Here is a 27,035-nt window from a genome sequence, read left to right on the forward strand (position 1 = left end):
TCTCTCTCTCCCTCTCTCTCTTTCTCTCTCATACACACACACACACACACACACACACACACACACACACACACACACACACACACATTCATACACAGGCCAAGAGACCCAGCACTGAAGCTGTGGCGGCTGTCCCACTGTCACCCACACTTGCCTGGGACAGAGCCAGCCTAGTCAAGCCAGTGTAGTGGCGGCAGGACCAGAGCACCCGATGGGAAAGGTGGGTGTCCATGATCCTGACATCTAAGGTGGCTCAGAGGGGCCTGGAGCCCAACAGTGGGATAGTACCAGCCAGTGGGATAGTACCAGGGGTCATAGATTTCACTAATACCTGACATGCATAAACAGAGGCATGCAGGGGTGCTGATAACATGCGCAAGTCTCTATGAGCACACACACATGGGAAAGTGTGCCCTCAAACACAGATGCACACATACACAAGGAGAAGCATGAAAATACACATATGAACATGGGTCAGCATGCAAACAGACATGTATGTACATGGAAAGTTGTGCATAGACATCTCAAACATGGAGAGGCACACAGACATGGATGTATCTGAAGAATTGTGTGCACAGGCACACACGAGTACATGAAGAGGCATGCACAGTCATGTGTGTACATGGAGAGACATGCATGGACACACATGAACATGGAGAGGCACACGGAGAGGCATGCACAGACACGCAGTCCCTTTTTTTTTTTTTACAGGGGTTCTTTGTTCCCAGCACATAAGGGATGGAGCTGGCTTCAGAAAGGGAGGAGCTGGGAGAACTCACCGGGGGGCCCCCTTCTCCGGGAAGGCCAGGGTCTCCAGCTTCACCAGGCTCACCCTAAAGAGAGACCTCATGAAGTCACCCAGGGGCAAGGAGGTGCCCCACACCCCAGTCTTCCCACATCAAGGAGGGGCAGTGATGGCCGTGTCCTCTGGTCACACTTGGGATGAAAGGAGGTGGGTGAAAGGGATGAAAGGGCCCCTGGGTGCTCAGTTGGGATCAGTGTGGGTTGTGCAGGTAAAGTTGGAGGATACACATTTGAGGACAGGAGACCCCCAGCTGCCCAACAAGCTTCCTGAGTTTAATCAGAAAAAGCAGGGACAGGAACTTGGTCCCTTTCATGGGGCACAGTCAGAACATTCCATAAAGTTTCAACGTGCAGCAACCCTTGTGCACAGTCTGAAAAAGGACAAAGGCTTTAAGATTGGGCACCATGGGCATGGTAAGGGTCCGAGCTGGGCCCATCACAGGCACCACACATATGTACTCATGTACATACAAGTGCCTGTACATGCATGGGGCACATAGGGCACCCTGAATCAACTGGGTTCATCCAGTGGCCTTGGAGTTGGACACTGTCATTGACTGGGGATTGGGGGAGCATCTCAGAGGCCCTGGGCCTTAGAAGCAGACACAGAAGGACACAGGTACTTTGTCTAATGGAACCTCATGCCCCAGGCCCTGGCAGGACCCAGTAGGCTCAGGCCTTCCCTGGACTCTGTGGACACCCCGCCCCCCCCCCCCGACCATTACCTTTTCTCCCACAGCTCCAGGGTTGCCTATGCCTCCAGGAGGACCTTGGGGCCCATCAGCACCTGGTGATCCAGAAGGTCCTCGGGGGCCAGGAGGACCTGGAGGGCCCTGGTGGAACAAAGGGAGCATGAGTTTGAGCAAAGGGAACTTGAGCACAGCACAAGCCAACTGACCCCTAACACCCCAGCCGGGCCACTCACCATCTGACCCACGTCTCCAGTCTCGCCCTTCTCGCCTGGGGGTCCCGGCAGACCCTAGGAAAACAGAGTGAGGCTGAGACCCTGGTGGGAGCCCCTGCCCCACTTCCGACTCCACAGACCTCCCAAGTGGGCCCCCTGAGGTGCCCCCTGGGACATGAGCAGGGGGAACCATGTACGTGGCCACACCATGGTTGCGAGCTCTAGGCCCAAAAAGTGGGTGGGGGGAGAGGGACACAGGGCACTGTGGGGACCCAGCACAGGAGATCGAGGGTGCTCCCCCAAAGCACCCTCCCAGGAGTCAAGCAGGTACCTGCAGCCCCACAGGCCCGGGGGGTCCTGGGAAGCCTCGAGGTCCTTCGTCACCTTTCTGCCCGAAAAGGCCTTGCTGGCCACGTGGCCCTGGCTCACCATCAGCTCCCTGCAGATAATCACATGGGGTGAGACCATTCCTAACGCCCCACCACTCTTGGGGTTCAGAGCCCCTTAGGGTGGTCCCTCACTTACCGATGGGCCTGGCTGCCCGATGGGACCTTGTGGACCAGTGGGACCAGGGGGACCCTGTGGGGAAAAAGACAGAGTGGGTGGGTAGTTGAACAGGCCAGGGAGGTATGGACACTCATCCTCGGGGTCCAAGGGTAGGTCACGGGCAGCCTCGGGCCCCACCACATCCTGGAGAGAGAAGCACCCACACCAAGATCCCAGGCCCACAGTGGAGCCGCTGCCATCGAGGGCAAAGGGCACCGAGTGCCACCTCTCACCACACACACATAGACACATAGAGACAGACAGACACAGATATGCATACACAGACACAAGACATTCCACACACATACACACTAAACACATAGAGACTCACCTATAGGATACAGGACTCACATACATAAAGGTACCCCAATCATGCTCATGTATCTCCACAGATACGCACACACATACACACTGACATACATGCCACCAGTACATATTTCCCCCAGATGTCCACACACCAAGCATGCACCCGCACATGAAAAACATGTACCCCACAAATGTGCACACTGATCATCCTCCAGGTACAACCTGGCAAAGGGCCGGAGTCCCTCTGCATTTGTGCATCACACACGGGCACCTACCTGGTCGCCTTTGTCCCCTTTGCTCCCCTTCTGTCCAGGCTCCCCAATTTCTCCCTGTGGGACACGTGGAAGGTCTTGGTAAGCCAGAATACACTGCTCCCCAGCCCTGTAGGCTCCTGGCCTGGCCCTTTAACCTTCCCACACACACATGTTCCTGTCTACTCATTTCATTTCTCTCGCAGAGACCCAGGGAAAGACTTCATCTAACTGACCATCACTGGTCTGTGGCAGGTGTGAAAATATTTACTCTGCGTCAGAGTAACAGATGGGATGGGCCGGCAGAGGAACAGACACCCCAGTCACTCTGCTTCCAGGGAGCTTCCAGGCCTCACCCACACAGCACGAAGAGGACAGAGGCAGAGCTGTCACCCAAGGTTGTCACCTAGGGCTGGGAGCAGAGCCTTACCTGCACTTGCGCAGTGCTGGTGATGTGGGGAATGCGGGAACAGAGACCCTGACCAGCCTTTCTCTGCTCTGTGCGCTCACAGCGGAGAGGTAGATATGAGCCTACCCCATACTGTCACTGCTCCCTGGAAAGCGCCCCCCACAGGTTCTCCGCTAAACTCAGCATAGCCTATAGCCCCTCTAGCCCCAATACCACGGCTGCTCACCTTGTCTCCATCTTCCCCAGGGGGACCCACGGGGCCAGCAGGACCTGGCAGCCCCACGGGACCCTGGAGACCATCTCGGCCTGCAGGGCCCGCAGGCCCTTTCTCGCCCTGAAGAGGAAGAAAGATCCTAGTGAATACAGGCCCTTTGTGGGGTGCTGCAAGGAAGGGCTGAGGGGCAGGAAAGGCCCATGGACAGCAAAGATACACAGACAGGAAGGACCATGGACAGGAAGTACCCAAAGACAGGAAAAGCCATGGTCAGGAAGTACCCACAGACAGCAAAGGGTCATGGACAGGAAGTACCGACAGAGAGGAAGGGCCATATATAGGAAATATTCATAGATAGGAAATACCCACAGAGTGGAAGGGTCCATAGACAGGAAGTAACACAGATAGGAACTACCCACAGAGAAAGGCCCAAGGACAGGGAGTACCCACAAAGAGGAAGGGTCCATGGACAGGAAAGACTCACAGACAGGAAGTAATACACAGGAAGAAACCACGACAGAAAAGCCCCAGAAACAGGAAGTCAGTGCTCCTTGAATGACCATCACCACAGTACTGATATATTTTAGCTGGGGGAATAGAGGGTGACCAAGCTGGCCCACTTTCTGTTCTTCACTGAGTCAGAGGTAGGGCTGCTCTTATAGGGTGTTGGCAAAACAAACACCAGTTGCAGATATGGTGGGGTATGAGGCAGGCAGTGATGCTGGAAATGACACCCCAGGTACCCCTAAAAGTGCTCAGTGCAGAGCCTCATTCAGGGGTCCAGGATGGAGCCGACTCAGCTATTGGCTCCCACCTCTGGGACACACCCAAGCTTAGCATCGGGGACCTAGGAAAGGATTCTCCCTCTTCCTTCCTGCCACGTTGCCCCACGAGGGGAGACTGGGGTGCAGTGAAACAGGAAGGGTAGCAATCTTGCCCAGCTCCCCCAGTGCCTGCAACAGGCCGGATGTACTCACCGGCGCACCCTTCTCTCCAGCAGGCCCTGGAGGACCCTGTGGTCCTGGTCTCCCTGGGATCCCTATGGGCCCTGCAGCCCCAGCTGGTCCTCTTTCACCTGGGGAACCCTGCAGGAAAGAGAGACTGGCTGTTGGCAAAGCTCAGCTTGCCTGGGCCCAGGCACAGCTTCTGTGGGTCCCCCACACCCTGCCCTAACCATAGTCACTCAGATTCCTGAGCACCAATTAAAAAGTCCATGCACCAGAAACTCTCTCCCTCCCCTGCCCAGCCCTTCCCCTTCCTGAAGTCCTATCACATGTCCAAATTGCTAAGAACATGCCTGGTTCTGGCTGCCCACATATACACTCCCCCTACCCTGCTCCCAGCTGCACACTTTATGGGTACGAGGGTCTCTGCCTCATCCCAGATGCCAGGTTCCTGCTTCCTGCTTCACACCCTGCCGACTCTTAACCAAGGGTTATTTCAGGGGACCCCCAGATACAGTCAGGGATGTCAGACAGGTCTTGGGGGAAGCAGATGAGTCGACTCCTAGAATTGGGGAGGCCCTGAGAGTCTCACAGTTCCCACAGTTCTGTTATCCATGTGGTGAAGAAAGAAGAAGGCTTGAGGCCTGTGGGGGCCGATGTACTCACCGCAGGGCCAGGGGGTCCAGGAGGTCCCTCATTGCCCTTGAGTCCTAGTGCTCCCTGTGGAATAAAAAGCTCACAATGAAGCTCAAGGGAAGGGCCCAGCACCATCTGCTTACTCACTCCCATGGCCTGCCCCACTTACCACCGGACCAGGGAGGCCTCGATCCCCTGGGAAGCCACGTAATCCTGGGGGGCCATCTTTCCCGGGGATGCCAGCAGGACCTGGGTCTCCCTGAAATCAGAGTCCCAGGTGAACAGATCCATCAAGCTCAGCATTCCATTCCCATGGTTCTGAGCAACACCTCAGAGAAGGGATCTGGGAGATGGATTGGGGGCTGCTCACATGGGGTTTTCCCCCATAGGGTTCACTAGCTTTAGGAGGCATTTCAGTTTGGCAACTCTGCCCATGGACCTCCACCTGGATCATGTGGGGAGCACCGTCCAGCTCACGAGAGCACGGTCTAGTTTACACAGGAGCACAAGCCAGCTCACCTGGGGAGCGCCATCCAGCCCATACAGGGAGCATCATCCAGACCACATGGAGAACACAGCTCATCATACAAAGGAGCATAGCCTAGCTCGCATGAAAAGCACCCTACAACTTCCCTGGGAGCACGACTTTGAAATCCCACGGAGCATAGCTTTGATCACAGAGAGGCACCTCCAAGTTCTAGGAACAGAGCAAGCTCCCACGGGTAAGTACTCCCAATGAGGGGGGAGGCATACACAGGCCGGCTGTTTGTGGTTCAGGATGGCCAGCACCTGTGACGCACACTGCTCCATGGAGCCACACAACCTGGTGTGACCGAGTGTGTGAACATGGGGTCTGCAAACACACCCAGTCCTGGCTGACTCCCCAGATTCTGAGAGCTTCATCCATGACCAAAGGTTCTGACTAATCTGCAGCTCTGGATGTGCCTGCATCTCTCTGCACTACATCTCTCTGGATGGTTCTCTATCCATATCAGCATTTACATCCCCATCTGTATATCAACTGTTTCTCTCTACCTTCATTGAGGTCCTGTGTCTCTGGCTGTATCTGTACCTGCCTGAGCCTGTACTTATGTCCCCTGTGTCTCCTCTAAACTTGTCCCCACATAATGCACCTGTACCCCTACACTGGCATCTAAATTCAAATAGATCCAGACATCCCTGCTGCCTATCCCCATATCCACATGCACCCCAGAACTGCACAGAGAACTCCATCAGTGCCTATCCTGCTAATTTGCCCACACATGCACACCTACATATATGCACACACATGTCTATTTTTTCATGTATCATGCAGTGACTTGGATAAACACATGTCAGTAAATATGGGCACTTTCTCAGGACTTCTTTTTGCTTTCTTTGCTATTTTCAAGTCGCTCTTCTCTGTGTGGGCATACGAATGCCCATAAGCCCCTCAGAGGAAAATGAAGAGACAGTGACTCAGTGTCTGCTGCTCACAGGCAGTGCCCACTGGCTGCCTGGGGCCAGGATTCTCCCTTGGACTGCAGGGGTAGAGCCAGCTGCGTGGACGAGTGGGAGCTTCGATTGTTACTCGTGTCCCTATTGCTAAGCACCTATGAGTGGCCCCTTCTGCTCCAAGGACTAATCCATTTTGGGGTGAGGCAGAGTGGACAGTAGCAGGGCAAGATCCTCCAGCTATCCCGTGTTCCCTGTCCATGGCCCCAGCCCCCAGCTCTGGTGAATTGGCTTTGGGCAAATGGTTGAAGGGTGGGGCTCAGAGCGAAAGCAAATGCCCCAGCACTGAAATGGCCCCTTGGGAGTGTGGCCTTGGGAGAGGGCCTGGAGACTCACCTTCGTCCCTTCTTTTCCCGTCATGCCTGGGAGCCCCTGTTCACCTGGGGGCCCTGGGGGCCCAGGGTGGCCACGCTCACCCATCGGACCCGTCTCTCCAGTGGGGCCCTGCAAAAAGAACAGTGTGAGTCAGGATTCAGTGGCCTGCAGGAAACCGCCACATTGTCTGGACTGTCTGTAGTAACCACAATTGGGATGAGGGGGTGGCCACCCTAGCCCAAACCCACAAATAACCCTCTGGGTCTCAAAAGCTCCACTGCCCAAACTCCTGTGCTCCTCCGGGCAGATGTGACAGGGAATGTGGCAAGGAGGGAGGCAGGAGGGGTCTGGTCATTCACTGGCCATGACATCAAACCCAAAACAAGACATGGGCCCTTGGTCAGCTGAGCTCCCACAGGGCTGAACCACATGGCCATGAACAGGGCAACAGTTGTGGACACTGGAAGGAGGGCATGGCTGGCTCTGCCCACGGGACCCCTTTTCTGTACCCATCCTGCTCTGTGGGCGCATCTCCCTGAGCTTCTTCTGCACCTCTGGGCCCACAGACCACCTGGGACCCCATCTATGCAAACCAGGATCAGAATTTACTCACCTGAGGCCCCACCACACCGGGGGGTCCTGGGGGACCCGTCTTGCCTTGGAAACCCTGTGGAGAAAGGGAAGTGATGAGGATGGCCCTGCACCCCCATGTCCTCCTTAGGGTTCTGTGCAGCATCCCCGCTGAACCCCTCCACAGACTGTGTTCCAGAAGCTCATGCTCCCTCATCCTGCTGTGCTGACTTGGGAGACGAGTGGGGTGGAGCCTGCTCCCCACTGTGCCTGGCCAAGTGCCATGCTGACAACTCCCAGAACCCTGAAAGTGACTGCATCCTTGATCCTCAGCATCACTGGTCCTCAGCTCCTGCAGCCAGACCTGAACAAGCGTTGGCGCCCCCATGGAGTATGCGCTCATGCCTGGGACAGGCACCCACGGGAGCCCCCGTGGGGATGTAGCCTGCCAGCCTGGTCATACCCCAACCTTGGCACCCACATACCCCTCAGAGAAGGGTACCTGCCACACCAGGAGAGCCCATGGAGCAAACCAGGGTCACTCAGCCTCCTGGAGACACTCTAGGGCAGGCAGGATTGAGGGCTACTGCACTCAGGTCAGTCAGGGAGTCAGGGGCAGCCAGTTGGGCATCATTGGGAAGACATGGAGGGAGGGAAGCAGTGGGGAAAATGCCCCTTCACCAAGGTGGGAGTTACCTACTGCCCGGGGCAGTGTGGGCCTGGTGTCCTAGCTAAGAAGTGATGCACTCTGGGAAGAGGAAAGCCCCGTGTGTATGGCTCTCTCAGGGGTGCCCCAAAGTCCCTCAGAGACTGGACCCTAGAGACACAGGCCCAGTGACTCAGAGAACATCAATCTCCACTTTGCAGGATGCAGCAGCAGGAGGGAGGGGAGCTGGAGTCATAGAAGCATGAGGGGGAACCAGTCGCCCATGGTGGCCCCATTCTCTTCTCCCAACAAAACCCCCATCTGTCAACGCTGGCACAGTCATAGCTGCACCTTCCTTCCCTTCTCAGTGCAGGAGAAGACACGCACTGACCAAATCCCAACTCTGCTCTGGGCCAGCCCGGCCACCTCCAGGGACTTTAAAGCCTAGTGTCTAATCTGGGAGCTTGGAGGTCACAGATGAGCTCAAGGTCCCAGAAGAGGGCAAGTTCAAGGTCATAAGGAAGCCCAAGGTCATATGGTGGTTCAGGGTCATATGCAAAGTCAAAGGAGACTCCAAGGTGACATGCAGGCCCCAGGTCCCGTGCACGCTGCATCATACCCGGCTGAGCAGTCGCCACCGTGGAGGATTTTCCTGCCACTCTCGGGTTCTTCAGGTCAGCATAATAGGCCCACAAGGGCAGAAGCTTCCTGACCAGAAGAGGCTCCCCCAGAAATCCCCAACAGGCTGGTAAATGAGCCGACACCCGGGACCTTTGCAGATACTTGGTGACAAAACCACCATTGCTTAGCAAACCTGGCACAAACAACTCGTTTCCACATGGTCTGGGAGCCACACGAGCCTGACTTGGGAAGACCCCTGGTTGTACCCCAGCACCAATACTCACAGTCTCTCCTCTCTGTCCTGGGTGTCCGGGGAGCCCGTCCTTGCCTGGGGGGCCCTAGGAAGACAGGGACAGAGGGATATGAGTGCTGTGGCAGGCCCAGTGGGCAGCCCAGACTGGGCCTCCCCCACCCCCAGCACATTCCTTTGGAGACAAGCCAGATCTACCATGGAGAGAATCCATGCCACAGGGTGCCAAGTGTGCCCCCATCATCAGACACCCCTACCTCCTACGCTCCGGTTGAAACCTCTGATCTGGGCCTCAGAGAACGGATGGGGCAGCCATGCCCTTGGGCTGTGAGAGTGGCTTGGAGTCCCCAAGCAGGATGTGGCTTGACTTCAAGTGGGGGACACCTCTAGGTGTCTTGGGGAACCTAGCACCCCTAGGGTGCTTGGAGCAAGGTAGGGCCTGGTGTGGACACATAGCCTCGCCTGAACTGGCATCTTTTATGAAGAGGTCAAGAGTGTGGGGACAAGTCATGTGACTGAAAAAGGGGTGTCCAGCACTCCCAACCCTGCCAGAAGAATTGGGCAGCCTGATCCCAAAACTGCCGAAGAACCAGCCTCCCATGTTGACATTTGGGACCCCCCTTCTTCCTCCACTTCACACCCACATGTCTGCGAATGAGCCTCAGAACCCTGGGACCACATGACTAGGCCTGTCTCACACACAGATATTCTGGGGTCACACAAGGCTTTCCTGGGAGCAGAGAAAGGAATGCACGGAAGAACCCTACCAGCCTGAACAGTCACAGAGACACAAGGCAGGGGTGCAGAGGATGCACTCAGACTGCCCTTAACCCCCACAACCATTAGCAGCTTGATACTTCCAGGAAGAAACGAGGTACATTACTTACAGGGGGGCCTTTGATTCCTGGGAAGCCTGTGGGTCCTTGGGGTCCATTGGGTCCCTAGGGACAGAAAGTGGCCAGTTGGCAGGAGACAGATGTCCTATCTACACCAGCTGTCTACATCGCTGCTGGAGCTCATCACAATGAGGCCTTGCTAATCCCAGCTGCAAGAGGAAGCTTAGGCCGGGGTGCTGGGACCATGGGGATGCAGGTCACAGAACCCAGCTCAGGCTCCCCAACCCCAAAGACCATAAGGGCACCAAGTCTAGACCACCTCAGAGGTAAGGGGGGCCTACCATGCCCGGGAGGAATAACAGAGGTCCCAGAGGAGCTATGACCACACTCACCCGTTCCCCCGGAGGGCCAGCTGGGCCGTCCCCACCAGAGTTGCCCTAGGACAGAAGGAGGGAGTGGTGAGAATTGCCCAGTCGACTGGGCAGCTGTAGCCAGGCCCTAGACCCTGCGGTGACTCAGCAGAGCCCCAGCCAGGCCTGTCCACAGTAGCCAGGAAAGTCCCCGCGAATGGTCCCCTGCAGAGACAGTCTGGGCTCCTCTCACACACATGTGCTCTGGGCACATCCTCTGGGATCTGCCACCAAGGGTTGCATGGCAGTTCTGGGGGTCATGCAATACCGCTCACTGAGGACTGAGTCCTGGACCAGAAAGAGCCAGAAAAAGCCAGAAAGGGCCAGAGAGGCCCAGATGGGCCCTGATAGCACCAGAGAGATCCCAAGAGTTGTCTTCTGCAGGCTGGGGAGCATGTAGGGGCCCATATCATCACCAGGATATCGGGGGCAGGAGGCAGCACCTTCTGAATCCTGAGTTCTTCCCCATCTCAGCTGCTCCGGAAACACAAACCTACCTTGGGGCCTGGTTTCCCAGTGATGCCCCGGGGTCCTCTCTCGCCCCTTGGACCCTGGACAGATAGGAGAGAAGATCGGTTGGCTCAAAGCCTGGAGACCCTAGAAACCCTTATACACCCCCATGGAACAAGCTCCCAACTCTGGAAGTCAGTCTCAATCCCAGGGACGTTACCGTAGGTCCCCGTTGCCCACGTGGTCCTGGCTTGCCTGGCGTGCCCTAGAGCCAAAGAAGACAGGGGTGGTGAATTAGTTTTAGGTGCACCCAGCACTGACCACCTGTCAGACTCTCCCAGCCAGGCTGCATGGCACTCCACGTACTGTGGTGACCGCCCCACCCCATACTCCCTCCTGCTCCTTCTCCTTCCTAGTGGGGGATCATTATTGCAAGAAAAGAGCACCCGGCCCAACCCTTTCATACATAATTCACTTTTGCTACTGTAAGAATATTAGCTATTAAATTTTCAGCAGGCTGCGCCCGTGAGGAAAGCTGCGATTTAATACATAAATCATCGCGTGGCACTGGCTTCTCCTTTAATAGAATTGAGGCTCCTTTTTTCCTGGAGGTTGTTTGCATTTTCCAAACTGCAGCAAACAGTGGCTCCACCTCCAGGCACTGCTCTGAAAGGACCTGTGGGGTGTCCACCTCTGGCCCCAGATCCCAGGGCCAGATGGGTAGGGGAAGCAAGTACGGGAGAGCTGGGGACAGTGGACGATGCAGAGCCAGGACAAACAGGCCACCCAGGTCACCTGAGGAATCTCTATACTTCTCATGTATCTGCCTCCAGAAATCAAGCTTCTGGCCCAGCTCCCTGCCCTGACCCACTCTCTAATACCCTCCAGAGGCCACTCCTGCCAATGTTCCTGTCTGGATGCTTTGGCCACACAGCGGGGTCCTCCAGGATCTCTGCCATCAGCAGGCTTTGGGCATCTGGATAGAGTGGTCCAGGCTCTTCTGAATGCCCTCTCTTGACTCTCTGCCCCAGCCTGGCTACCTGCCCCTCCAGTGCAGATATCTCTTCCTCTCGTCAGAATTCACCAGGCCCACAGCTCTGGCCTGGAGTGCATCCAGGGAACATTTTGGAAACCTGGGGCCAATCCCCACAATGCCCCCTACCTGGTGCTGGGAGTGCCCACCAATGAGACACTGGTGGCTACCCCCATCCCAGGTCAGCTTTCTGGAAAACTCTGCTAGCAGAGGGTGAGAAGGAAACAGCCCCACAGGGACCAGCTGCTAGGGAGAGGGTGGTGGAGCCAAACTGTCATCCTTACCCTGCCCCCTTTCTCTCCATTGGCACCAGGAAATCCAGGGAATCCGATTGAACCCTGAAAGAGAGAGGGCCCGGGAAGGAGTGTGAGAGCTGGACCAGAAGGGCATGCAAGGCCTTAAAACCACAACATCCAGAAACACCTAAAGTCTGTTTACACACACACACACACACACACACACACACACACACACACGACCCACCATTCATACATAATTTATCTGCCCATCACCCATCATCCACCCATCACCCACCATCTACCTACCATCCATCCATTATCTACTCACCCATTCACCCATTCATCCATCCATCCATCCACCACCCATCCGTCTACCCACCCACCCATCTACCATCTATCCTTCCACCCTTTCACCAACCCAAATACTCATATATCATCCACTCATTCATCATTTATGCACCCATCCATCCATACACCATGCATCATCTATCATTCATCCACCCATCCACCAATCCATCCACTATCCATCTACCATACATCCACCAACCACTATCTATCCATCCAGCATTCACCCACCCACCCATCCACCATCCATCCATTCATCCATCTATCATCCATCTATCCACCATCCACCCATCTGCCCATCTACCTTCCACTGTCTATCCACCCACCATCCAATATCCATCCACGATCCATCATCACTGTCCATCCATCCACCCATTCATATCCCTATATCTATCCATCCACCATCATCCATTCTAACACTCCCTCTCCTCTACCCCACAACCACCATCTAACACCCACCTCCTCTCCATCCAAGCACCATCTGCTCAATAAATATTTTCTGAGCATTTCACAGATTCCAAATCACAAACCCAAAGTTGAGTCATTACATGTTCCCTTCTGCCCCTCTGCTCGCACCCCCTGATATTTGGGGAGTGGAGAGAAGGCATGCTGCTGAGATGTGGGGTGGGGGCTGGGCCTGACTGCCACGCTCACGACATCATTTTATTTGCTGCATTTTATAAACACTTCGTGACACTCCCAAATGTCTCCCGAAATCCGGGCACCCCACACAGTTGTAAATAAATGTAAATGCAGGTGCCAACTGCTATAAACCAGCTCCCTGTGGAGATCCATGGTGCCCACAGAGCAGAGGGTCGTGTTTACTCAAACATGGAGAGAATGCACGCCCCGGTGGGCAGCTGAGCCACACCCCTGAAGAAGCTGAGTATCTTAGGAGGTTTCTGCCCTCTGTGTGGTATCAGGCCTTCTGTGGATTCTGCTCAGCCCATAAAGAAGGGGCACATCTCTGAACGGGGCAGCTTTCGAGGCTGTGCCCAGAGTTGAGGTACCTCCCTGAGGAGGGGCCCTGCCTCACCACCTGTTTCAGGCCCCCAACCTATCCTTTTCCTGTGGTCCTAGCAAAGCTCGTGTCCTGTCCTGTCCTGTCCTGGTTCCTCCCCAGGACACAAAAGTGGGGAGCTGTGACCCAGCCTCCAGCCTCACTTCTGCCAACCTGTGGGGCCTTGGTGAGCAGCCACATCATGTCCATACACTGCCTGCTTGATAACACCAATACCTGCTCCTGGAAACCATAGGTGGATGAACAGAGGCAGCCTGTCATGCACCCATGGCCACTTGGTCACTCACCTTCGGTCCCTGCCTGCCAGGGTAGCCTGGAAGTCCTGGCACGCCGAGTTTGCCCTGCAGAGAGACAGAGAGATGGTCCACACTCAGGGCCCAGCCGCTTCTCCGTTTCCTAGAGCAGGGTGGAGCAGGTAGCCCCCAGATGGCATCTGAGACCCCTATTTTCCCATGTATCCCAGTGTGATTTAGGGACGGGGTGGCCCCCTGAGAGTGAGGGGCTGCAGACTGCTGCAAGGGCCCATGAGAACAAGAAGAGACTCGGGCTGAGGAGAGGACATGGGCTCAGGCACCCCAGGACCCCCACAAGATAGGCCTCAAGGGGCAGGAGGGTCAAACTCTGCAGCAGGGGTGGGACCCTGAGTATCTAAACCACAACCTCTATCTACACCCCAGTATCAGTCACTATCCCGTCTATACCCCAGTCCCAGGCACTAGCTCTGTCTAGAGCCCAGTATCAGCTACTACCACATCTAAACCCCTGAACCAGCCTCTACCCCTGTCTACAACAGAGTAATTGTGGCTACCCCATCTATAGCTCAGTATCAGCCACTATCCCTAACTACATGGTGAGTTCTGACATAGCAGGAGCCTGTGAGGACCAAGGACATGGACTATGGAACTCAGACCCCCAATCTCATGATCTGCGGGACTCAGATCCCTAATCTCATAGTTAGGCCTGGCCCCCGATCTCCTGATTAGCAAGCTGGGGCACCCAGGAAGAACACCATACACACACTTGCCCCAAAATGTCCCCAGGTGGGGGGGTTAGGAGCAATAGGTTAGCCCTTAGGGGAGCTCAGCCAGATGAACACAAAGCTGTACCCCCTCTTCCCCTGTCCCCTACCTTCTCCCCAGTGGGGCCCAGAGGGCCAGGGTCGCCGTTGGGGCCCCCACGACCCTTTGGACCCTCAGGGCCATCTTCACCTCGGGGTCCAGGTGGGCCGATCTCCCCCTGCAAGTTGGAGAAGAGATAAAGGAACTCCAATGGGGTCAGGGACATGTTCAAGGGAGGGAGATGCCCATGCACCCCAAGCCTGTACTGCATCACCTTCCTGGCACCCCTTCATGGGGCATCCTGGCCAGAGAGCAGGCTGCAGAATTCCCTGACCCTGTCCCCCAGGACAGGCGTCTGGGGCAGTCACAGCCTTGATGCCTCAGAGGCCACCCTGGGCTCTCTGCACCCCACCCCACATGTCGCCATACTCACCCGGTCACCTTTGATGCCCATGTCTCCCTTGAAGCCAGGGAAGCCATCTTCACCCTGAGGGGAGCAGAGAGCCCTAGTTTGGATGAAGACCCCCCAGCCACAGGGTGCTGGGGGGATGTGGAGCACCCTAACCCATTCCCACTTCCTAGGGGGCACGCATGTCCCTAGAACCCACACACACTCATGCTTGAAGTTTCCTGCATTGAGGCCCATCAGGGATGGTGGGAGCACAGCAAGGACGGTGGGAGCATGGCAAGGATGGTGGGGAACACAGCATGAAGGATGAGGAGCGCTGCAGCAGGGAGACCCATGAGGTGACAACTCAAGGGGCCCAGCTAGGGAGAAATCCCAAGGGACGTTTCCCCCCTTTTCCAGGCCCTTGGAGAGAGAAGATGCATGCATGGGCCTTCCTGGGACCAGACAGCCACAAACTCACTGGCCACTCTGTCATGGGATGGGGCTTTCTGGAACCTTCCCTTTCAGTCTGCAGATACCCCCACTGCCATATGCAAAGATGGTCCCACCCCTCTTCTGTCATCTTGCAGGCCCAGAGCCACCCAACACCCCGTCAATAGGGTATCCAGCAGCTGTCCCTGGGCTTGGACAAAGGCAAGAAGAACAAGGTATGTCGTGGGGGCCAAGAAATCCCCCAAAAAGAAAGAATTCAGGATCTGGAGGTGCTAGGGAAGAGGGAGTATGTGCTGAGCACCTGGCTTAGGGGTTATCAGAAGCTATGTCAGACTGACTTGCTGGGTCAGATTCTGGAAAGTTCCAGGACTAGTGACTGAGAAGCCCTAGGACTCAGGACACTCAGTCCTGTACCCCAAGCTCCCAGGAGGCAGGAAGCATAGCCAGTGTGGCTGAGCATGGGGCGGATGTCCTAGTTCCCAGTGGCTCTGCCCAGGATTGCCCAGTACCTGCCAGAAGAGAACCCACCTTCTCGCCTTTGGTACCCTTCAGGCCTCGGATACCATCTGCCCCCTGCGAACAGAGAAGGGCGGGGTGAGGGTCTCAGGACTTCATCAGCCAACAGAGCCTCAAACCCACCCTAGCACTCCCCCTGCCCATTTTCCTGGCCTTCTGGAACCTTCCTTGCCCTCTCTCAGGCTTGGGAATAGCACTGACCCACTCTAACTTTGGCCCAGATTCCAGTCACCTGGTGGCTGCAGGGTGGGAAGGAGTGGGCACAGAATTCAGAGTACAATGGTGTTTCCTAAACAGTACATCTAGACTGCAGCCCTGAATCCCAGGATTCTAGAGGGACAAGGGACAGGGACAGCATCTTGGGTACCCGAGTACCTCAGGAATTGTCTCACTAAGAATCAGGGATGACAGGCCCCTTGCTCACTGATGGGCACCAGCGATAACCCTCCCAGGAAGTGGGAGCACTCCCAGAAAGCTTAAGGCCTGGCTTCTGCCCGGTCCCAGTGGGCAAGGCCACCACGCCCCCTACCCCTGCAACCTCAGGACACCACCCAAAGATTCAGTTGAGATTCAACCCGAAGTTGAGGCCAAGGAGCCCTGTCCAGACCTCAGGGCTGCAGCGACCTCTGGTGGCCAGAGCTGCAGGGCCTATGCTGGGAACCCTGAGAGACTGACTGGAAGGACTTAACAGATATGGAGGGGTGTGGTCTGGGCAGAACTCCGTGCCTCCCTGGCGGGGGTAAAAGGGGGAAATGGCCCAGGCTTGGGCCCTGAATCAGAGACCATGTCGTGTCAGAAGAGCAGGATTTTGGAAGCTTCCAATAGGAGAGCCAGCTCCTCCCTCAGAGCACAGGGTTGGTAGGAGGATATATTCCAGATCTGCACCAGGATCCAGACACACTGTCCACAAGGAGTTTGGAACTTGGAGCATCCTGCCCTTTGGCTGGCTGGGTGCCTGAGCCCACCAGTCACTGAAACTGCTCACACCTGCCCACTGCCTGGGTGGACACACGGGGTCACTCCCTGCCCTGTTCAGGCCACCCAAGATATGCAAGGGGGTGACCCTCTGGACTAGAGGGGGAAGCTGCCCACAGGTGCTGCCCTGCACCCCTCAGACCTGCATCCTATACCCCTCAGCCCTGTACCTTTCAGCTCTGCACTCCTCAACCCTGTACCCCACGTGCTAATGCTGAGCTCTAGGAATCCAGACTCACCTTCACTCCCCGAGGACCAGGGTAGCCAAGTGTGCCCTGGGGCCCAGGGGGACCCTGAAAGAGAAGAAAGGATGATATGAAGGTCACATCAGATACACCCAGCACAGCACAGCTAAGAACCTGAGGGGCACAATATAGGAATGGGGTGTCCCTTCTTTTTTCCCCAAAGTGAATCTGGCCTCGGGGAGCTCCCTAACACTCGGGACTTTGGGGTGCTCACAGCCCCCCCCTCGGCAATGGAGCCCTGAGAAGCAGGTGGGATAAAGGGGGTGGGTAGAACCCCCCCCAATTCCATGGAATGCCACACCTGGGGAATGTACCCAACCGCATCCCAGGGTCTGTACTCTCCAGCCTGGACAGAACAGGCATGCCCAGTGGATCTCATTCCCACCCTGTACAGTGAGTCCCCATGGTTGAGTCCCCCCAACACATACATAGTCAGTGATTCAGTCCTGGATTTAGGGGTGCCGGAGCATCAGGCAGGAGAAACCTGAGTCCAGTGCAGATGATAGGGTGTCCAGCACAAAGGGGTAAGCCCGGGCTGAGGGGCAGAGACCCACCTGGCCGCCTTTCTCGCCGGGAGGCCCTTCTTTGCCGGGATGTCCCTGCAGGAGAGAAGCCACTGGTCAAAGGCTATCTGAGCCATGAAGGTGACTCATCCCTGCAATGTCCAGCCATAGGATACAGGGAACATCATGGGGTTTTGGGCACCCCTGAGTTCATACAGCAAGAGTAACAGGTGTTACTCTTGTGGGAGACGAGGGTGTGGGAGAAGAGGGACTTATGGGAGTCACCACATTTGACACTTACTGTACCTCAGTTCCTAAAACCCATCCCTGCCTTATACCCCTTCATGATATTTCCAAAATTATCACATTGTAGGGGGCTGGGACAGTGGGGATGAAAAAGTCACGCAGGAGAATCTAAGCAAGAAAGCAGAGGAGCCAGAAGTAGGCGATGGACACCACGCTCCCACCTCCAGTGCTGGCATCTGTCCCATCCAAGGTGATTTCCAACACAAGAAACATCAGAGATTCACAGCTGTTATCCCCGACTTGAAACCTCAGGGCAGTCCCCCTGAGGCTAGTGAAGGTGCATTAGTCCCCCATGCCTGCCCCAATGCCCTCTTTCTGTGCACCCCAGGTAAGTCTCGGTACCCACTTCCCGCTCCCAAGCACTACTCCTCATATGCTCCTGGCATTCCAGGTCCCTGGTACTCTGGTCTCTGGCTTTGAAGCCCGCACCCTCAGCCAGCACTCAGACTCCAGATTTTCAAGTTTGACAAGGCTGGAGAGGACAGGGAGGCAAGAGCAGATGTAGGAGCCCCGAGGCCCTGAGCACCCTAGAACTGGGTCAGCTCCTATGACTTGGGGGGGTCCCATTTCAATGCAGGGAGGGGACTCCAGGGTGGAACTAGTGTAGACATCGCCCCAGTGCCCAGCTCTGTGCAATGTCACCACACAGGACACTCAAGATGGACCAGGCTGGGGCGGCATTACCCTCTGGTTGCCAAAGCCTTGCTGGATGCCCAAACCGGCCTTTTCCACTACTGTTCTGTTTCCTGTGGAGTTCCTTCTAATTAGTGCAATTCTGTGTCCACGTGGGTTCAAGGCAAGGATGGCATTGTGCTAAACACTCAGTGTTTCACAGCTGGGCTCCATAAAGCCAGGAGACTGGCAGGGGCTGGCTGGCCATGACCCGGCAACCAGGACCTGCTGCAAAGCCAACGGTGGGTGTCTGCCGGTCACCTGCTAATTGCCTTGCTCAATTTGTAATGGGGTTATTAAAACAAATATCCATGGCCTAAAATCCCTCACTCAGCAGTTCTGGCTTCCTGTCCCAACCCCGCTGCAGCCGCCACTGAATGTTCTAGAAAACAGCAACGGCTCAACCTGCAGCGGCTTCTAGTGAGTGCACGGAGCTGGCGAGGCTCTCCCTCTGCATGCCCATACTTACATACGTAACACACAACCATGCACCTCCATCACATGTGCACACACACCCTAATGCTCTTGCGCACATGCCCACAGGCACAATAAATACTCCTCCATGCCTCCATCACACACACGCACACATTTACATGCACTGAATACATACCCCCATGAGCCACACACCTGCACATGTTCACATTTATCATGCGTTCCACACCTGTGCACATATCCCACTTATAGACATCAGGCAAAAGTCAGACACACACCACTGAAACATGCCCACACAGATGGGTCCCCACATATGCTTACACAAACTCATGTATATACAATTGCTTACACAGCACGTTTATATACATGCAACACCAGCACTTACATGCCTCATCACACAGTGCTTACTCATCTACACACACACACACACACACACACATGCGCACACACGTGCCCTGGCCAGGAGCCTGCCCTGCTCTCTCCTGCCTCCGCTCGGCCCCACACCGGATCCACCACTTGCTATTTCGGGGGGTGTCTAATTTGGGCCCACAGCTGTGTGCTCATGCTGCAGACACATTTGCTAATCACCCTCCCTCCTTGGGTGGATAAAAATACGCTCTGGGCACGTGTCGCCTCCCTTCGTTCGCAATTGGGGACCGCGTGACGGTTGGAGCCAGGCCAGACGATTCTACCCAGACAGACTGGGGTCACTCCCCCCACCCGAACTAAAGACCTGAAGCGCAAGCACCCAGCACCACCAGTCTCATTGATCCCCCAGAAGGAGAAATGGGGGCCATACACATGTGGCTGCCATTCTGGGCACCAGGGACATGTGTGTGTGAGAGAGTGAGAGTGTATAGGTGTCTCTGTGAGAATGTGTGTGATATGTATGTATGTGTGTATACATAGGTCTCAGTGGGTAAGCATGTGAGTGCACTAATACACACTGTATACGCATATATACAATATATAAAATGTACATGCGTGGGCATGTGCGTGTAGGCATGACTAAACAGGTTGCACATCTGTGAGATGTGTGAATAAGTGTGTGTGGCATATATATATAAAGCACATGTAAATGTTTTCATGTATGTGAACATGGTGTGACCATGTATAGCTTGTGTGAGCATGCACATATGTGTTACATGAGTATGACTGACTGCATGTGAAGGGTTGAGGTGGGCAGGGCACTCACCGGGGGTCCGTCAGCGCCGGGCATTCCTGGAAGGCCTGGTTTTCCCAGGGGACCCTAGAACAAAGCAGTGATGCCTGAGCCAAGGGCTCATCCCTGTGCAGCACCCAGGAATCTGGGGCAGTGTCCAGAGACTCCCCTGGTCAGTTGCTCTCTGGGTCCCAATCTCAATGCTAGGAGCTGTTAGGTACCCGGGGTTCAGGGAAAGCCAGCCCCTGCACATTGAGTACTCAGAAGGAAAAACTTAAGAGTTCCCAGATTTAGCAAAAGCTGGACAGAAACAAGCCGCCCAGTGCAAGACGCCCCTCCAAGATCTGCATTTCAGGCCAACAGTTCTACGTATCACCCTGTTGAACTGACAGCCCTTCCATAAAGAACAGCACCCACCGGGTGCAGGATAGAGCAAGGGCAGCTGTGAGGCACCCCTGAGACTTTCCAAACACAGGGCTGAGCTTCTCAGGGGTCAGAGAGGAGGGTGTAGGTACCAGCCCCCACCTACCTTGTCCCCTGGAGGACCGATGGCACCTTGGGGTCCTGGCAGGCCCTAGAAAGGGAACAGGATGGAATGGGTGAGCGCACTGAGTGCACTTTCTATCTCCCACACCCTACCTTCCAATCACTCACCTGAGCACCAGGGTTACCCTGTTGACCCGGGGGGCCAGGCTCTCCCTGGGGGCCCTGCAGGAGACAGAGAAAGGCACTGGAGGGACCCCAGAAGGCTTCCCACTGACCAGCTCCCTCCCTGGGAACAGAGTCACTGCCCATATTGGGAGCACCCCTGCCTCTGCGGAGCACAAAGACAGACAGAAACCAAGCTCCTGGGGAGAAAGTCTCCGTGTATGTCAGTCACAGTCTCTGACTGGGTACTGGAGTTGGGAAAGTGGGGACATGGCCTGTTCCTGGACACTCTTGTGACTTTCCACAAACAAGGGCCCAGGGCCACCCACATCCTGCCCTGCCAACAAGTCAGGTCCCCCCTGGCCTGGAGCATCCCACCCTGGATGCAGGGTTATGAGGCAAGACCCAGGGACCCTGAGACTCACCACGCTGCCTTTGGGACCTGTCTGGCCGTCCATGCCTGTCACACCCTGCAGAGATGAAGCGGCTGAGTGGCGGGAAGCAAGCAGAGAGTGCAGGAATGCGGGACACCCAGGCCGGGGCCAGGACACTCACTCTAGCCCAGTTCTGTGCCTGACACTAGATGGGAAGGCCAACTAGGGCCCCGACAGTGGTGGGGCTAACTAAGCACAGTTTTAAAGGACGGAACCCCATCGAATCCAGAGGTGAGTAGGTGCCTCAACCAGAATGTTCCAGAAGCTGCTAGAAACATTTTCAGGCAGAGACCATCAGGGATGCCAGGTAACTGCCACATCACACAGGAAGCAAGAATAGTGCGGGTGGGCAGTAGGTGGGTAGTTGCGGGGATAGACAAGGATGGAGGACTCAGTACTTACAGGTGGGCCTGGAGGGCCTGGGGGACCCTTGGGCCCCAGAAGACCACGTGGACCCTGTATGAGAGAAAAATGAGAAAGGCACATATAGCACAACCTGCATCCCCAAGGCCCCCACTGCCATAGAGCCTGGTAGGGGTTCAGGGCCAGCTCCCTGACTTCACTTTGCTCCTTTAAGTGTCCCACTTCTCCGGCTCAGCTGGGGTGCCCACATGATCCTGGAGCTCAGAGGAGGCTGAAAGGTGCCTGTGGGGTCAGGGAGCCTTCCTCACTGTGGGGCCCTTTCCACCGCTGAGATGGGACCCACCAACTATCATGTGCATGGGACTTAGCTTGGGCCTGAATCTCTAACTGAAGTCAGCTGGGGGTATGTTTATGTGGCTGGTCTTGGCCAAAGGCTCTGAGGAAGCACTGTCACCCTAAGAGGAAGCATTCTCACCTTGAGAGGAAGCATCATCACCTTGAGCATTGTCACCCAAGAGGGAGAACCCTGAACCCTAGAGGGAGCACCATCACTCCCAAGAGGGAGAACCTGAGCAGGGTCCCTCCCTCTGCGGGCAGTGACAGCACATGTAGGTCACTGGTCACAGCCCCACTGGTCACATCTATCATGGGAGGGACAAATCCACAGCTACACTCAGCCACCCCACTGCAGGGCCTGGCCCAGCTGGTTCAGGACTCGCTAACACCCGCTAATAGCCCAGACAGCAGTGCTTAGGCTCAGGGCGTGCTGACGAGTCCCCAGGGGCAGATCAGGCATCCAGGGTCTAATTTCTTCCCAAATGAGCCTGCCAGCCCGACCCGGTCTCCTCCCACAGTGCTGCCAATTTTTCTCCCCAATTAACGCTGCCAGATGCGAAGGCATCGTGCGGAGGTAACAAAATGAGCCAGAGATGCGTCAGCGGAAAGGGAGGGATGGGGTCCATTGTCCCGCAAGAAAGCTTGCTTCGGTCTAGATGGGGTAGTGACCTTTGGGGATAGGGCTCCCTGCTGCTGGCAGGACCCTCCATCACAGACCTGGAACCCTGTTACCCAGCATGCACCCTCCCAAATGGACCTGTGTACCCACCACATACCTTGTACCCCCAGGATTGACCCCAACACCCTGCATGCACCCTGTGCCCCCAGCATAAACCAGTAAGGGCAGGAGAAATCATGAAAGATTTCACGTCATGAAAGACACAGATCTACCCCTCAGAATCAGTCTCTCCTAGATTCTGTCTCTCAGGGGTCCTCTATCTGAGCCTGCTGAAAGGTGTGTTGAGGGTACTCTGGTACTCTCCTCCCATAATTGCTTGTTAAAGAAATGGAAGCCCCCCCCCCAGTCAGCACACTTACAGGTTCCCCAGGCAGACCCCGGGGGCCGACTTCTCCATCATCACCCTATGGAGGAGATACAAGGGTTAGAGACAGCCAAGAACAGTCAAAGACAGTCAGGGAGAGCCAGGGACAGTCAAGGACCACCCATTAGCAACAGAGAGGCTCTGCAGCAGACCAGCATGGACCCGTTTCCATATCTAGTACTGACCAGAAAGGCCCAGAACAGCCCTGCTTGCAGGGAACTAGAGGCTGCAGAAATGACAGGTGAAAGTGACAGGTGATTCGGGGCTCAGCACTGTACAGGCCATAGTTCTGAGGAGAACTGAGGGACCAAGGATCTGGGCACTGACTGGGATGAATGACAGAATGATACATGGAGTGAGCAAAGGTAGCAGGTGAAAGGATGTGCAGGGGGGGACTTGAGGGAGGAATGGCAGATGGGCCTATGGAGGGATAGAGGGTGGGGATGGGTACAGAGATGACGGATGATAATGGATGATGGATGGTGAGTAGAGGATGGGTGAAGGATGGATGATGGATGGATAAATGGATGACAGATGATGGGTGAATGATGGGTGGATAATGGGTGGATGGATGTGGTTCTATGAATGATGAATGGATAATGGATGATAAATAATATTTATATATGATATATGTGTATGAAGGAAAGAGGATGGTTGCATAGATGTTGAGTAGTGGATCTATGATGGATGGGTAATGGTTGGATGGAGGATGGATGATAAATGGATGAATGGATGGATGGATGGATAGAAAGATGATGGGTTGATGGATGGATGGGTGGGTGGATGATAGATGGTGGATGGATGGATGATAAATGGTTGACAGATGATAGATGAATGATGGGTGAGTAATGGGTGGATGGATGTGGATCTATGGATGATGGAAGAAGAATGAGAATGTATGACTAGATGATGGTTGCATGAATATTGGGTGGTGGATCTATGATGATTTGGTTATGGGTGAATGGTAGACAAATGGGTGAATGATGGATGGATGTTGGATGGGTGGATAGTGAATGGAAGGACGATGGATGGTAGACGATGGATAATGGATGAATATCTATATGGATAGATGGAGAAATGATAGAGAGATGCATGGCTAGTGAATGGTAGCTGATAAACGGTGGATGATGTCATGGATGAACAGATGTTGATAAAGTCAAGACTGATAGATTCGTGATTATATAAATTGGTATGTGATAGATAAAAGCTAGGAAGGTGAAGCAGGATAGACATATGAGAAGGCAGAAAAATAATGGATAAAAGGTGAGAAGAGGTCATAAATAACAGGTACACAGAGTGATAAGGCTCTCTAGCACCCCCAAAACAGTGAGGGAGGACACAAACTCCAAGTAGTCCCACTCCTGTGGTCAAGAGTCAAGGCATAAATGGCCTGCATGTCCCCCAAACCCCTGACAGAGCCCCAGAACCCAGACCTCACTTTCTGGACACCCCTAATCTTAGGGAGAGGAGTCTTGGACACCAAGCATGTCTCCCAACCCTGGGATCCCTGACAAGTACTTCTGCCCCTGAGAAAGTGGAGGGGCTGGGGTGCAGTTACGTACCCGATCTCCATCATCTCCCGGAGAGCCCGGAGGCCCAGAAGGACCAGGGTCACCCTAGGAAGTGACAGGAAAGTGAGTCATCAAGGGGGTGCATCACTGCCTCAGGTCCCCATCTCAAACCTCATCATCCCAAACCCTGACCCAAAGGTGTCCCTGAGTCACAGATCTTCGAGAATGTCTGTAAGCTGAAGGGTACATGCTGACTGCAGTTAGCAGGGAAAGCAGGGGACCCGATGCTGGGGGCCTCATCTACCCTCAAGGCCTCACTGCAACATTGCACTGCCCCCTGCAAGTGGCCACCGCTGTGCCAGGAGCACTGCTGCTTGACTCTGGGCCCCTTTGGCCCCGAGTTTGCTCCTCCATACAGGGCGGCCCTGGTGGACAGCAGTCTCTAGTCCCTATCGGCCAGGAGCAGGCAACACACCAGGAGCGAGTCCCAGGGCTTGCAGCCGGATTCTGCAAGCATGTGTGTCAGAGGGGGCACCAGTTCCCGGGACTGTCAGGGGTTCACTTACCCGGTGGCCCTTCTCCCCAGGAATCCCAGCCAGGCCGTCGAAACCTCGGTCACCCTGTTGGAAAAGAGAGGATGGTTCTGAGCCTACCCTTAAAACCTCTACACTTGCTCACACCTGGGCCCAGCTCCCAACCCCTCAGCCCAGTACTAACTCTAGCTGCAAATAATAAGGCTTCATCATGGGACCCCAAGCCTGAGGTTCCAGTGCTGTATCAGGAATGTTAAATTTGGGGTGTGCAGTGTCTGAGGGTACTCATCTGACATGAACCAGCCTGCTTCCAAATCCCTTTTCCGCCCCTTGCAGGAGGACATGGGTAGGGCAAGACCAAGGGACATCTTCAGGCTTCTGGAGGAAACACAGGGGGCCCAGAAGCACCCAGGACACCTTTCCCATCCCATCGCCCAGACCCTGTCAGTCAATCTGTCACACTAGGCATGCTCAGCAGGGACCTACCTTGGGGCCCGTCTGGCCAGGCATCCCCCTGGCTCCGTCACTCCCAGCCCGGCCCTGGAAAAGAGGCGGTGGATGGCACCACAAAGGTGGTCCCCAATAACTTCTTGGGGGTGGTCAAGAGAGGAGCCCCTGTGTGCAGCACCCATTCACACCCAGCAAACACAGTGAATGTTGCAGGAGCATGCACCTGAGCCTGTGGGGCCCACAAATTCAGAGCATTGGCTCAGTCTGCCACCGTGATATAGCAAACAGAGGGTTCAGGCCCTGGGGACACGAAGGGTTGCAAGATGGCCAGGCCCCAACCTGAGTCTACTTAGTGCCTGCAGACAGGGTCTTGGAAGAGGATCTCGATGGTCACTATTCCTCAGAACCAGTAACACAGAAGCCCAAGTTCTCAGAAAATATAGGTAGGGTATGTGGGCGGGGCTATAGGAGGGCTGTGTCTGTGTCTGGAGTGGATGATGCCTAAAGTGGATGGATCTTGTTGGGGCAGTACCTGATGGGGGCAAAGTTTGTTGGGGTGGTGCCAGGAGTAGGCAGGGTGTGGGTGGGGCCTGGAGTGGGCGGAGCTTGAGAAAGGTGGTGCTTGGAGTAGGCAGAGCATGTGAGCAGTGCATGGGGTGCCTGAACTGGAAGGGGCATGTGGGTGTGGCCTTGGAGGGCCAGATGTGCCAGCTGTGAACTCTGCAAGGGGGGGTTGGCCAGGTGGGAATCACATGAGCCAGAGATGGGCAGGAACTAGTGGGCAATGGACAACCAAGCCTGGTGTATGAGCTTGGGTCAGGTGTAGCACTGGAGGGGCAGCCCCTATGCATGGCTGCTATGGACACCCTTCCCTGCTGACACTCACCCTTCTGCCGGGCTTTCCTGTGGGGCCAGGAGGACCCTGCACACCGCGGGGACCCTGTCCAGAGTCACAAGACAAAGCTTCAGTGTTGGGCTCATGTTTTCCCAAGGAAAAAGCACATCCCAGTCCCCAGCTTCCCCCTGGACTTGGGCTGCCCTCCAAGGGGGAGAAATGGGTATAGAAGGCACCAGTGTGAACCATATCCACAAGAAAAGCAGTGCCCACTGTCATCCCTTCTAGAGATATCCAGTTTTAGGGCCCCCCACTCCAGAGTCACCGCCTCTCCTGAGGGACAAAGTTGGGGCCCACGTACCTGAGGCCCCATGTCTCCGGGCTCGCCCTTCAAACCGCCACTCCCTGGGGGACCCTAGGAAGACAGGGTGGGGTTGGGTAGCAGGTGAGGAGCACCCACAACTCCCTAGGCCTGAGCACCCTGAGTAGGATGAGCACAAAGCACAGGTAGGAGGACAGAGATTCAGAAAGGTTCATGTGGGGAACCCAGGAAGAATGAGGATAAAGCTGAGGGACCCTGCTGGTCACAGGGCTTGTAACTTACAAGGAACCCCCCCCAAAGAGGCTGGGATCTTTGGGGTCACTGGCAAAAGTAACCACTGCGGTGTGGGTGTTCCCTGGACCAAGGCCCCAGAGGTGTGAAGAGTGTTAACTATGGTTACCCATAGGAAGCCCAGGGCATCAGGTCCCCAATTCTCCCTCTCACCAGCCCCCAAGCTGTCCACTCACCACAGGGCCAGGCCTCCCTGTGAGCCCCATGGGGCCGGCAGGCCCACGCAAGGCCAGCTGCAAGGGAACAGACACAGAATGTTATTTGTTTATTTATTTGTTTATTTATTTTGGTTTTGGGGTCACACCCGGACGGACA

The 27,035-nt window shown here is 55.4% G+C and overlaps 1 protein-coding gene across 2 annotated transcripts in view; it reads right to left on the bottom strand.

The window, feature by feature from the left end:
• Nucleotides 1-27,035, bottom strand: part of COL5A1 (collagen type V alpha 1 chain) — a 73,899-nt gene that overhangs the window by 12,832 nt on the left and 34,032 nt on the right. For both annotated transcript variants that reach the window (XM_049774105.1, XM_049774104.1), the window contains exons 14-49: nucleotides 26,897-26,953; nucleotides 26,469-26,522; nucleotides 26,159-26,212; nucleotides 25,309-25,362; nucleotides 24,856-24,909; nucleotides 24,341-24,394; nucleotides 22,774-22,818; nucleotides 21,439-21,492; nucleotides 21,028-21,072; nucleotides 20,609-20,662; nucleotides 20,484-20,528; nucleotides 19,988-20,041; nucleotides 17,434-17,478; nucleotides 16,874-16,927; nucleotides 15,672-15,716; nucleotides 14,736-14,789; nucleotides 14,373-14,480; nucleotides 13,532-13,585; nucleotides 11,924-11,977; nucleotides 10,827-10,871; nucleotides 10,654-10,707; nucleotides 10,139-10,183; nucleotides 9,798-9,851; nucleotides 8,945-8,998; nucleotides 7,437-7,490; nucleotides 6,845-6,952; nucleotides 5,184-5,273; nucleotides 5,045-5,098; nucleotides 4,412-4,519; nucleotides 3,447-3,554; nucleotides 2,836-2,889; nucleotides 2,234-2,287; nucleotides 2,040-2,147; nucleotides 1,730-1,783; nucleotides 1,530-1,637; nucleotides 780-833 (exon numbers count right to left, since the gene is read on the bottom strand). In XM_049774105.1, coding sequence (XP_049630062.1) covers nucleotides 780-833; nucleotides 1,530-1,637; nucleotides 1,730-1,783; nucleotides 2,040-2,147; nucleotides 2,234-2,287; nucleotides 2,836-2,889; nucleotides 3,447-3,554; nucleotides 4,412-4,519; nucleotides 5,045-5,098; nucleotides 5,184-5,273; nucleotides 6,845-6,952; nucleotides 7,437-7,490; nucleotides 8,945-8,998; nucleotides 9,798-9,851; nucleotides 10,139-10,183; nucleotides 10,654-10,707; nucleotides 10,827-10,871; nucleotides 11,924-11,977; nucleotides 13,532-13,585; nucleotides 14,373-14,480; nucleotides 14,736-14,789; nucleotides 15,672-15,716; nucleotides 16,874-16,927; nucleotides 17,434-17,478; nucleotides 19,988-20,041; nucleotides 20,484-20,528; nucleotides 20,609-20,662; nucleotides 21,028-21,072; nucleotides 21,439-21,492; nucleotides 22,774-22,818; nucleotides 24,341-24,394; nucleotides 24,856-24,909; nucleotides 25,309-25,362; nucleotides 26,159-26,212; nucleotides 26,469-26,522; nucleotides 26,897-26,953 — 2,244 coding nt within the window. The remainder of the gene's footprint in view (nucleotides 1-779; nucleotides 834-1,529; nucleotides 1,638-1,729; nucleotides 1,784-2,039; nucleotides 2,148-2,233; nucleotides 2,288-2,835; nucleotides 2,890-3,446; nucleotides 3,555-4,411; nucleotides 4,520-5,044; nucleotides 5,099-5,183; nucleotides 5,274-6,844; nucleotides 6,953-7,436; nucleotides 7,491-8,944; nucleotides 8,999-9,797; nucleotides 9,852-10,138; nucleotides 10,184-10,653; nucleotides 10,708-10,826; nucleotides 10,872-11,923; nucleotides 11,978-13,531; nucleotides 13,586-14,372; nucleotides 14,481-14,735; nucleotides 14,790-15,671; nucleotides 15,717-16,873; nucleotides 16,928-17,433; nucleotides 17,479-19,987; nucleotides 20,042-20,483; nucleotides 20,529-20,608; nucleotides 20,663-21,027; nucleotides 21,073-21,438; nucleotides 21,493-22,773; nucleotides 22,819-24,340; nucleotides 24,395-24,855; nucleotides 24,910-25,308; nucleotides 25,363-26,158; nucleotides 26,213-26,468; nucleotides 26,523-26,896; nucleotides 26,954-27,035) is intronic.

This window comes from Suncus etruscus, chromosome 5 (genome assembly GCF_024139225.1).
Source record: "Suncus etruscus isolate mSunEtr1 chromosome 5, mSunEtr1.pri.cur, whole genome shotgun sequence".
In the NCBI taxonomy this organism is placed as follows: domain Eukaryota; kingdom Metazoa; phylum Chordata; class Mammalia; order Eulipotyphla; family Soricidae; genus Suncus; species Suncus etruscus.